The sequence below is a fragment of the Piliocolobus tephrosceles genome, chromosome 1 (assembly GCF_002776525.5).
Source record: "Piliocolobus tephrosceles isolate RC106 chromosome 1, ASM277652v3, whole genome shotgun sequence".
Classification (NCBI taxonomy): Eukaryota; Metazoa; Chordata; class Mammalia; order Primates; family Cercopithecidae; genus Piliocolobus; species Piliocolobus tephrosceles.
The window spans coordinates 59,546,757-59,558,241 of NC_045434.1; the positions used below are offsets into that span (position 1 = coordinate 59,546,757).

The following is an 11,485-nucleotide window of genomic DNA, read 5'->3' on the forward strand; positions in this document are numbered from 1 at the left end:
TATTGAAAACTTTCCTCCTCGCACGACAACTCGCAAGTCCCCCACCCCCACCCCACCCCATCACACACCCCCGCACCCCGGGAGCGGAGGCGAGGACCAGCCTGCTGAGCCTCGCCGGGCCCACAGTCCTCCCTCCAGCCCGCGCCTCCGCCGGGCTCCGGGAGGAAACTCCCCCGCGACCACCCCCGGCTCCTGCCATCACTCCATCCGGAACCGAACCCGCACCTCTGGACCCGGCCGCCCGAACCCTGCGGCGACCCGGCCCTCCCGTGGCACCGCCGAAGTCCCCGGTTCTCCCACGCTCCTCATCTCCCACTCTGGAGAAGCCCCCATCTTCCTCCCCCAGCCTCAACTCCAACCTTCTAGGCAGCCTCAAACTTGACGAGGCCGGTGGGGCGACCGGCTCCCCGCCCCCCGCGCCTCGGGCCTCCCCGGACCCGCGCGTCCCCGCTCCCTCCCCCAGCCACGAGCTGGATCCGGGGTGCTGGCGTGACTCACCGGCGGCGGCCGCACCTTACAGATCCCAGTCTGCTCGGCTATGGGCCGGATCTTGTGGATGAAAGCGAAGGGGTCTGCGAACTCTTCCCAGCTGGGCTCGAAGACCGGGCACTCGGGGGGAGGCAGGAACTCGCCCAACGGGCCCGGGCCCCCGAGGGGCAGCGCCGGACGCGGGCCCGGGTGCAGCGCGGTGGCCGGCTCCATCACGCAGGCTGGGCAAAGGCGAGGCGAGGGTGGGCTCGGGACCGAGGCTGCGAGCTCCACTCGGTCCGAGACCCGTGCAGACGAAGCTCGGGCGACAGCAAGTCCGAGTTGTACGGGCAACGGCAGTACCTTGGGCTTTTTCAGCCTCCGACGACGACGTCTCGCCGCAAGCCCACGCCGTGCGCCTCCGCCGCCACGGCGAGGAAAAAGAGTCCCACCCCACCCCCACCCACCCACCCTCCGCGCTTGGCGCCCCGCCCCGCCCCCGAATTAGGAGGGGCAGCGCCTTCCGCTGTGGATGGAGTTTATCCTTAGGGTTTCAGTTGAGCCAACTTTTATTGACCATTTACTATGTATCAGAGTTCCTGCCCTGAAGAAGTTAAGTCTGGTAGAAAGGATCAGTCCCATAAGCCTATCATTCAATCATATCAGTACACAGTGGTAGGTGCAGTAAAACCCAGGAGGGGGTTTTGGAAAGAGTATTGGAAATGGAGAAGGATTTTCCAGTAGAGATAACAGCTTGAACATACAAATAGCATGTTCGTGAGAAGGCAATAGTAGTAATAATAATAATAACGTAACACTTTTGGTCACTTTCATATCCTAGGCACTGTTCTAATTGCATTGCATGATTAATCACACAACCCTATGAGATAGGTACTCTTATTTCCACTTTACAATAAGGAAAGTGAGGCATAGGTAGATTAAGCAATTTGCCAAAATTCACATGGCTAATAAGTGATGGAGATTATTGGGAGGTGGAGATGTTGCAGGGAAAATAAATATCAACAATCCATAGATTGATGGTCAGACTTGAGAGGGGCAAAAGACTCTTGAAATAATCCAGACAAAAAATGATAGGACTTAATTTAAGGCAGTGGTACTGATGATTATGAGGAAGGGATGTAAAAGTAGGAAATAAAATTAGGACATAGTGACAGATTGGGGGGACGATGAGGTATTAAGATTCAGGTGTCTGGCGTATCTGCCTGAGTAGATGCTAGCCCGTTGGCATTGGTGGGACGTTCACCCCAATTATATACACAAGGCGAGTTATTCAAGGGAAGAAGATGCTGTGCTCATTTCTGGACATTTTTGTATTTGAGGTGTCTCTGGTACAAACAGGTAGAGATACCCAACGGGGTATCCTTCAACGGACTGAAGGGCATAAATCAGAAGGGGCGAGATCAGAATTGGAGATATGAATCTGGGAGTTATGTGCATATGGGTGATAGCCGCTATTTAATGCTACTGTGTGTAAGGCACTGTTTTAAACGCTCTGCATGTGTTAGCTCACTGAGTCTTCGCAACCACCATATTGAGTAGGTACGATATTATCTTCATTTTGCAGAGCAGGCAACGGGGGCAAAGAGAGGTTAACGAACTTTAAGAGATATGAACACTTTTGAGGCGCCTTTTTTTTTTCCTTTTGGCGGGGGACGGGGGACGGGGGTGGGTGGGTGGTGTCCAGCAGCCTCAGAAAAAGGGAGAAAGCTCAAAAAGTAGAACGTCAACACTGAAATGACCTCTTTCATCCAAAAAGGTGCCAAACGTATGCAAGGACTGTTTGTCAAGACCTTAGTTCTGCTTTCAGATTCACCTAGTGGAAGGAAATCTCTTATGCTTAAGAAGTCTTCAATTAAAAGGGGGGATAAGAGCTCACAGCGGTCCTGGGAGAATGTAGTCCTTTTCTTAGATCTCTAGGGCTTTGGGACCTGGAGCCTCTTCCTGCTCCCTACTGCAATGGAGAATCAAGCCCACGGGACAGCTAACACACTATTAGAAGAATTATCAGTGCAAGATAGATATGCGATGTGGCAAGTTATGATAGAATCTAGGTAGTGGGTATAGAGGAATTTGATGCAAATTTCTTTTAACTTTACTGAATATTTGATAATACTAAACAAGAACTTGGGTAGAAGAATTCTTATCGTCGATGGCTCTTTGGTGCGCATTGTGTCTCTGAGGGTCTTGATGAAGATTATGTCTTGTTATGTGCCCTCTCGGGAGAGCGTTGACTATTTTCACTCTTAACGTTTGCATACTACAAGCCAGGTAGGCATAACTTGGAGACAAATTCTAGACTTATATGAGTTATGACTATTATTTAACTGACATCGACAGCAAGAACAAGCCTAAGAAAATCTTTCCCAATTCTCAGCTGCGTCCTACGATTCCCTCTCGCTACCAACTCTCAAGGTCTCCCAGTCCCGCTTCCTCCATTTCCGGTAGTGACCCTAAGTGATGAGATTCTATTGCTCCCAGATCGGGCCGCAGTTGTTTGGCTCCCAACGGACCCGGTGTGACGTTAAGGGAGGGGGCGGTTGCCGGCGTCTTGAGGGGAACCTAGGGACCGAGAGGACTCTCCAGGAAGGCAGCCGCTCCCCCGCCCGCAGCAGACGCTCCCCTTGCCCTTTATGATGTTTACATGGGCGGAGGGATCCCTCCCAGCTGACAGGCACACCGCGCCGGCCCTTCTTTTTTTAAAGAGCCTAGCCACGGGCGCTGATTGGCCGGCGGCCGGGCGCGTCAGCCTCCAGGGGCGGGGCCCGGGCCGCATTGTCTCGTCTGGGGCCGGCTGGACACCCCAGAGGCAGGACCTGGGCAACCCCAGCCTGGAGGTGCCGGGGCCGGAGCTCCCAGAGGGCTGGGTGCGAGGTCTGGGCGGGGTCAGGTTCGGGTTCCCAGGCCATAGCGGAGCTGCAGCTCAGGCGACCTGAGCGGAACCCAGCCCCGCTCCGAGTGCCACGTCTCCAGGAACCCCCTCCTTACTCTTGGACAACACTCCGCCCCCGCCCGGGCCTCCGTCCCCCAAACCGCCCTCATTTGTGCAGCGCCAGATCCTTTGGACACATCCATAGGTGTGTCCATCCTCATCTGGTCCATCCAGCTCCCAGATCTCACGTCTCCAACCGGCTGCACCCCACTCTCCAGCCTGCGCCCCAGATCTGCAGCCTTCACCCCTAGATCCACCCGCCTGGTGATGAGGCGCTCCCCGCGTTCCTTCCGGTAGCTGCGTTGTGAAGACCACGCTGCCGGCTTGCAAACTTGGGGGGACTTCCTCCCTCCCCTCCCCTTGGGCGCCGTGCAACTGCCCTGGGACCGGGTTCGGGGATGAGGGGGGCAGGCCGAGCTCCCCAGCGGCCGGCGCAGCACGTAGCGCACGTGTAGGGCCCGCTCCCCACCCCCTCGCCGCCTCTGACAACTTTCCAGAGCTCCCGGTGTCGTCAGTGAGCCTCCCTTCCGCCCTGGCCTCCGGTCTCTGCCTCGCGCCTGCTTCTACCACCACTCTTCTAGCACCACCCTTCCCCTCCCAGCCTGGTGGATCCTCTTGTCTCCCCCAATCTCCAGTGCACCGGCTTTCCCTCGTCCTCTGCGCAGTCCATCAGCTTATTTCTCCAATTCAATGCCATTCTCTCCTCACCACCTCTAGGTGCCCTGGAATGTTTGCTGTCAGATGTCCCCTGTGAAACCCACAAACCCTTGCGATTTGGCCTTCTTGTTTTATTTTGTGTGTTCCCACAACGTCTTGTTACTATCCCCATTATAACACTTATAACTCAGTATTTTTCTTTTTTCCGAGGTGTCCCTGCACTCTCCCCATACATGTTCCTCTCCTGCCAGATTGTAAGCCTCTAGAGGGAAGGAGTAATGTCTCTCTCCTTGGCACCAGGCACGTGGCAGACGCTCCACAAATATTTGTTGAAAGGGAGGGTAAATGGCCTTGAGTTTCTGTGGCTCCGACTGGCTGAGGATGGAGCTTTGGGCTGGACAAAGAAAAATCTGGTTGACCTCAAGCAGGAAGGACGCTCAGAATGGTGTTGAGAGAGCCTCCACGATGGGTGGGCACCATCCATCGTGGTGAGATAAACCCATCCTCCCCCATTCCCTGCCCTGCTTAATTCCCAGGAACCAGCAACCCCTCCTGTGTTGTCATCTTCTGCTGAGCTGGTCCCTTATGGGGGACTTCGGTGCTCCCTGTTCTGCCCTAGCCCCAGCTGTCGGTGCTGCCCTTGGGGAATGGCTCACACCTTGACCAGGCACTCATTTCTGGGTTTCTGTCCTTGGGAAGCTGGGTCTGGGTCCTAAGAGCCACCTGGGTAACTAATAAATGCCTCTTCCTCCTCCCATCTGCTCTTCCTCTCCTGTCCTGGAATCCCTTTCTGATGACTCAGCCCAACTGAGATCCAGGGTAACTGCATCCTCAGTCTTGGCCTTTGGTTTACCTGGGTGTGGGGCTCAAAGGGCTAGACCCTTGTCAGGGTCAGTCGCTGACAAGTGGAACATTCCCACGGTGCTGCCAGCCCTGCCCACAAGGGATTGGGAAGGGCAGAGTTAGCCACACCAGGGCTTCAGGGCTTGTTTCTTCCCATTCCGGTTGGGCAACTTTAGAAGCCCTGGACTCCCAAGGAGCAATCCTGTGAGCTGCTTAGAGAAGCTGTGAGGATTAGAGGGAACCTCATGTTCCCTGTTCATCCCTCAGTGGCACCACCAGCACCCATAATTCGGGTCTCTGGGCTCAGGGGCCCCTGGCAGCATGCTCAATGGCCGTGGATAGCTGGAATGTTTGGAATTGCCTGCATCTTGGATGAAAGTCTTACAATAGAATGAAAACTGCTGCAACACTGTGTCAGCACTTTACAGACCACCACTGTAAATTCCCAATTGAAACTGGGAATTTGGAATTCCATGTTCAACCAAATCATGCTGAGTGCCCAGCACAGCATCTGACACACTAAATGCTACAGGTGAATTCCCTTTTTCCTCTTTCCTGGCAGGAAGCAGGGACATGAGAACCACTAGAAGCACTGTAATAACATGAATAAGACGGCCATTAGCCGGGTGGAAATCATAGTCTACTGAGCACATCACCCCTGTGAAATGAGTGGTATTAGTGTTACCATTTTTCAGATGGAGAAATTGACACTCAGAAAGGTTAATTAGCCAAAAATCAGACAGTAATAGCAGAGCTAGGAAAAGAACGTTCATCCTAGTACCTACCTTTGATCTTCCCAAAACACCAAACTGACTTTTCTAAAGCTGAGGAAAAAGGACACAGAAGCCTCATCTCAGATCTCACCACCAGCTGCCCCTTAATCTGCCAACATTGATCCACTCTCCCCTCTAGACTACAGTGGCTTCAAACTTTGACTTATTTCCAGTATTTTTGTTTACATAGCAACAGCAACAAAAGTTTCACAAAACAGTATTACCTTTATATAGTGATGGACTTACATATGCTGGTTGAAACTCATTAAGTTGATTTTGTGACTTACAATGGACCTGGGCAACATAGGAAGATCCCCAACCCCATTTCTATAAAAAAGAAAAAAAAAGGCTGGCCGCGGTAGCTCATGCCTGTAATCCCAACATTTTGGGAGACCAAGGCGGGCAGATCATGAGGTCAGGAGATCAAGACTATCCCGGCCAACATGGTGAAACCCCGTCTCTAATAAAAATACAAAAATTAGCCTGGCATGGTGGCACATGCCTGTAGTCTCAGCTACTCAGGAGGCTGAGGCAGGAGAATTGCTTGAACTCAGGAGGCAGAGCTGCAGTGAGCAGAGATCGGGCCACTGCGCTCCAGCGTGGGCGACAAACCAAGACTCTGTCTCCAAAAAAAAAAAAAAATAGGTGTGGTGGCACACACCTGTGGTTCTAACTATTTGGGAGGCTGAGGTGGGAGGATCACTTAAGCCCAGGAGTTTGAGGCTACAATGAGCTATGATTGTGTCACTGCACTCCAGCCTAGGTGACAAAGCAAGACCCCGTCTCTAAAAAATAACAATAATCGGCCGGGCGCGGTGGCTCACACCTGTAATCCCAGCACTTTGGGAGCCCGAGGCGGGCGGATCACGAGGTCAGGAGATCGAGACCATCCTGGCTCACACTATGAAACCCCGTCTCTACTAAAAATACAAAAAATTAGCTGGGCGTGGTGGCGGGCGCCTGTAGTCCCAGCTATCTCAGGAGGCTGAGGCAGGAGAATGGTGTGAACCCGGGAGGCGGAGCTTGCAGTGAGCCGAGATTGTGCCACTGCACTCTAGCCTGGGTGACAGAGTGAGACTCTGTCTCAAAAATAAAATAAAATTTAATTAAAAATTTTTTTTAAATCTTAATTTCAGCCACTCCCTCTATATTCCCCATGAACAATGGAAATCTCCCAGAATATCGTCTCTATCATATACAAAATCAATAATTATATCTTTTCTCTTCCATTTGTTTTTCACCATTTATTTTTTTCACTGGTCTGCATTTTTTTTTTTGAGACAGAGTCACCCTCTGTCACCCAGGCTGGAGTGCAGTGGCGTGATCTCACTGCAACCTCTACTTCCCGGGTTCAAGAGATCCTCCTGGATCAGCCTCCCGAGTAGCTGGGATTACAGGCACAGGCCACCACACTCGGCTAATTTTTGTATTTTTAGTAGAGATGGGGTTTCGCCATGTTGGCCAGTCTGGTCTTGAACTCTTGACCTCAGGTGATCTGCCTGACTCAGCCTCCCAAAGTGCTGGGATTACAGGTGTGTAATCTGCCACCCTGCCCAGCCACATTTTCCTTCTATCTCTACCCACAGCCCTTCAACCCCAGGGATCACTTTGTGCCTTATCTTTATAGCACCCTATGCTAAACAGGTGCTACATATAAGACCAAGAACTAGCATAGAGTTTTCGAGCCTCTCAAGACCTGAGTGAGAGCAGGAGTTAAAAATTCAAATACCTGTGTAGAAGCCAGACAGGTACATGGGGGAGGTGAGAAAGTGGAGTCTGTGGAGAGGTGAGAATGCACGTCCAGCTACTAGGGGCCATCACTACTCAGACCAGGGTTGCACCAAGTTTCTATTTTTCAAGAGAAGCCAGTTATTTAGGCTTTTATGTAAGCTCTCCCAGTTTGTTTGTTTGTTTTTTGTTTGAGACAGGGTCTCCCTCTGTCGCCCAGACTGGAGTGCAGTGGCGTGATCTCATCTCACTATATAAACCCCACCTCCCAGGCTCAAACAATTCTCCTGCCTTGGCCTTCCAAGCAGATGGGATTACAGATATGTGCTACCACGCCCAGCTAATTTTTGCATTTTTAGTAGAGACAGGGTTTTGCCATGTTGACCAGGCTGGTCTTAAACTCCTGGCCTCAAGTGATCTGACCACCTCGGCCTCCCACAGTGCTGGGATTACAGGCGTGAGCCACGCCTGTTCAGCTCTCCCAATTCTTTTTTTTTTTTTTCCCCCTGGCTGGAATGCAGTGACACGATCTCTGCTCACTGCAACCTCCGCCTCCCGGGTTCAAGCTATTCTCCTGCCTTAGCCTCCCAAGAAACTGGGACTACAGGCACGCACCACCGTGCCCAGCTGATTTTTTATATTTTTATTAGAGACAGCATTTCACCATATTAGCCAGACTGGTCTGAAACTTCTGACCTCATGATCCGCCCACCTAGGCCTCCCAAAGTGCTGGGATTACAGGCGTGAGCCATCATGCCCACCCTCCAATTCTTAAATGTTCAATCTTTCATCAGATTTTTAAGAAACAGTGTGTGGGCTGGGCGCGGTGGCTCACGCCTGTAATCCCAGCACTTTGGGAGGCCGAAGGGGGCGGATCACGAGGTCAGGAGATCAAGTCTATCCCATCCCAGCTCACACAGTGAAACCCCGTCTCTACTAAAAATACAAAAAACTAGCCGGGCGTGGTGGCGGGCACCTGTAGTCCCAGCTACTCGGGTGGCTGAGGCAGAAGAATGGCGTGAACCTGGGAGGTGGAGCTTGCAGTGAGCCGAGATCGTGCCACTGCACTCCAGCCTGGGCGACAGGGCGAGACTCCGGCTCAAAAAAAAAAAAAAAGAAAAGAAACAGTGTGTGGGCCAATCACACATGCCTGTAAGCCATGCTCCTTCTCCACCTGCCAGAAGAGACTAGTGGGATGATGAGTTTCTTGCCCTTCAGAAAAAACAATGGTTGCCAAGGGAGCATTAGCTACAGTACCCAGAGATAAATGCTGGAATGGAGGTGAGCTCCTGGCCCATCCCTACCCTATGGGTCTAGTTCATGCTCTTAGGCTTAAAGAACTCTGGCTTCTAGCAAAGTGCAGAGCCCACTCCTGGAACACATACCGGCTACAGGCATACTGTCATGGATGGCCACCCCTACCTGCAATGTGGATGAGGAATCCGGGTGGGATGTCAGGGCTTTTTAACATTTATTTCTCCTTCTCTATTTTTTGCCTCCTCTAAATCCCTTAGAAAAGTGGGAATCGGATGGCAAGATACAGAAAGGTTCTCAGAGTGTTGTGCATCTGTGTGAAAATCTAAAAGGAAAAAAATTGGGATGAGGGTTGATGAATAAGGGAATGTGGACCTCTCAGGTGCGATGGGAAAGCAAGCAGTGCTGTACTCCATGGTTGAAGATGGTAGTCATTCCCTACAGAAAAGAGCTAACATTTATTGAGTGCTTGCTATATGCCAAGTATGTTTATGTGGATACTCTCTTTTTTTTATTTTTTAAAATATTAACTATTTATATAGGATGATCTATTTTGATCCTCATAAGAACTCTTGAAAGTAGCCATCATTGGGCCGGGCGCGGTGGTTCAAGCCTGTAATCCCAGCACTTTGGGAGGCCGGGGCGGGCGGATCACGAGGTCAGGAGATCGAGACCATCCTGGCTAATACGGTGAAACCTTGTCTCTATTTAAAAATACAAAAAACTAGCCAGGCGACAAGGCGGGCGCCTGTAGTCCCAGCTACTTGGGAGGCTGAGGCAGGAGAATGGCGTAAACCCGGGAGGCGGAGCTTGTAGTGAGCTGAGATCCGGCCATTGCACTTCAGCCTGGGTGGCAGAGCAAGACTCCGTCTCAAAAAAAAAAAAAAAAGTAGCCATCATTTACTTTACTTTTATTTATTTTTTGTTAGCCCAGCCCTGTCCTGGGTAGCCATCATTTTTATCTCCATTTTATAGATGAGGAACTGGGGTTCAGAGAGGCTGAGTCATTTGGCCAAGGTCACATGGACAACAAGTCTCGCAGAACTAGATTCCAGCTCTGGCTGTCTGAGTCCTGAATTGGAGCGCTTAACCGTCACCCATATACTGCCCCCTCTCTTGAGTTCTGGCCAGTCCCCCGACACCGCTGTGCCCCTAGCACCTAGCGTAGTGTTTGTCGAAGAAAGGTGACCATTCACCATTATCATGTAGTCCCTATAATTAGTGAGTTAATAAATACTTGTTTAGCATGTTCTCTGGATCAGGTTTTATGCAGAGTGCTATGGATACAGCACTGAATCAAACAAAGCCCCTGCCCTTTAAGGGCTTATATTTCTAATCTAGTGGATGGAGACAGACAATAAACACACACACAAAGAAGTAAGTTAGCTTCTGGTAGAAATACATGCTGAGAGGCCGAGCGCGGTGGCACACGCCTGTAATTCTAGCACTTCGGGAGGCCAAAGTGGGTGGATCACTCGAGGTCAGGAGTTCCAGATCAGCCCGGCCAACATGGCAAAACCCTGTTTCTACTAAAAATACAAAAATTAGCCAGGTGTGGTGGCGTGTGCCTGTAATCCCAGCTACTCAGAAGGCTGGGGCAGGAGAATCTCTTGAACCCAGGAGGCAGAGGCTGCAGTGAGCCAAGATCATGCCATTGCACTCCAGCCTGGGCAACAGAATGAGGTTCTGTCTCAAAAACAAAACAAACAAAACAAAACAATGAAATAAATGATGAGAAAAACAGAATACATGATAAAAGTACTGGGAGGATGGAATGGGAGGGGTGGCGAGGGCTGTTAGCCACAATGATCTAAGGCAGCAAAGAGAACATCAGAACTCAGATCCGAATGTTAGGAAGAAAGCAGCTATTGGAAAATCTATAGTGGAGAGTTCTAAGAAGAGGAACATTGAATGTCATGAAGATACTGTAAAATTTAAAAAAAAACTAGAAACAAATTTTAAAGAGGAACAGCATGTGCAAAGACCCTGAGTCAAGAAACAACTTGGTGTGTCCAAGGGACATACCAAGAAAAACAAAAGAAAAAGAAAGTCCCTGAGGCTAGAGAGTGGGGAGGGAGATGAGGTCAAAGCAGCAGGCAAAATGCTAGATCAGGGGTGGGCGTGGTGGCTCACGCCTGTAATCCCAGCACTCTGGGAGGCTGAGACGGGTGGATCACTTGAGGTCAAGAGTTCAAGACCAGCCTGGCTAACATGGCGAAACCCCGTTTCTACTAAAAATACAGAAATCAACTGGGTGTGGTGGCAGGCGCCTGTAATCCCAGCTACTCAGGAGGCTGAGACAGAAGAATCGCTTGAATCCGGGAGGTTGGAGTTTGCAGTGAGCTGAGATCCCACCGTTGCACTTCAGCCTGGGCGACAGAGCAAGACTCTGTCTCAAAAAACAAACAAACAACAACAACAAAAAACAAACACTAGATCAGGTGAAAGCCTGCAGACCATGGGTAGGAGTTTGGGTTTCAACTTATTTGCAGTGGGAAGGCACTGGGGAATTGTAGGCAGGGAGTGGGTATCATTTGATTTACAATTGGAAGAGTCTGTCTGACTGCCACGTGGAGAACAGATTGCAGAAGAATCAGAGTAGAGGTGAGAGATCAATTAGGAGGTGGTTGCAGTAGTCCAGGAGATGATTTTGAAAAGTGGTCATGTTCTGGGTAAATTTTGGAGGAAAAGGTAGCAGGATTAAATAGACTGTGCAATATTAAGGAGAAAGAAGGCTGGGTGTGGTGGCTCTCACCTATAATTCCAGCACTTTGGGGGCCAAGGCAGAAGGATCACTTGAGGCCAGGAGTTC

General features: G+C 50.8%; 1 protein-coding gene across 1 annotated transcript in view; it reads right to left on the minus strand.

Annotated features, from left to right (window-relative positions):
* The window catches only part of KDM5B (lysine demethylase 5B), an 80,784-nt gene extending 78,919 nt beyond the window's left edge, over positions 1-1,865 (minus strand). Inside the window, exon 1 of the mRNA XM_023186862.2 lies at positions 499-1,865. Within this exon, the coding sequence (XP_023042630.1) occupies positions 499-702 (204 nt within the window). The 5' untranslated portion in view covers positions 703-1,865. The remainder of the gene's footprint in view (positions 1-498) is intronic.
* Positions 1,866-11,485: the final 9,620 nt, after the last annotated feature.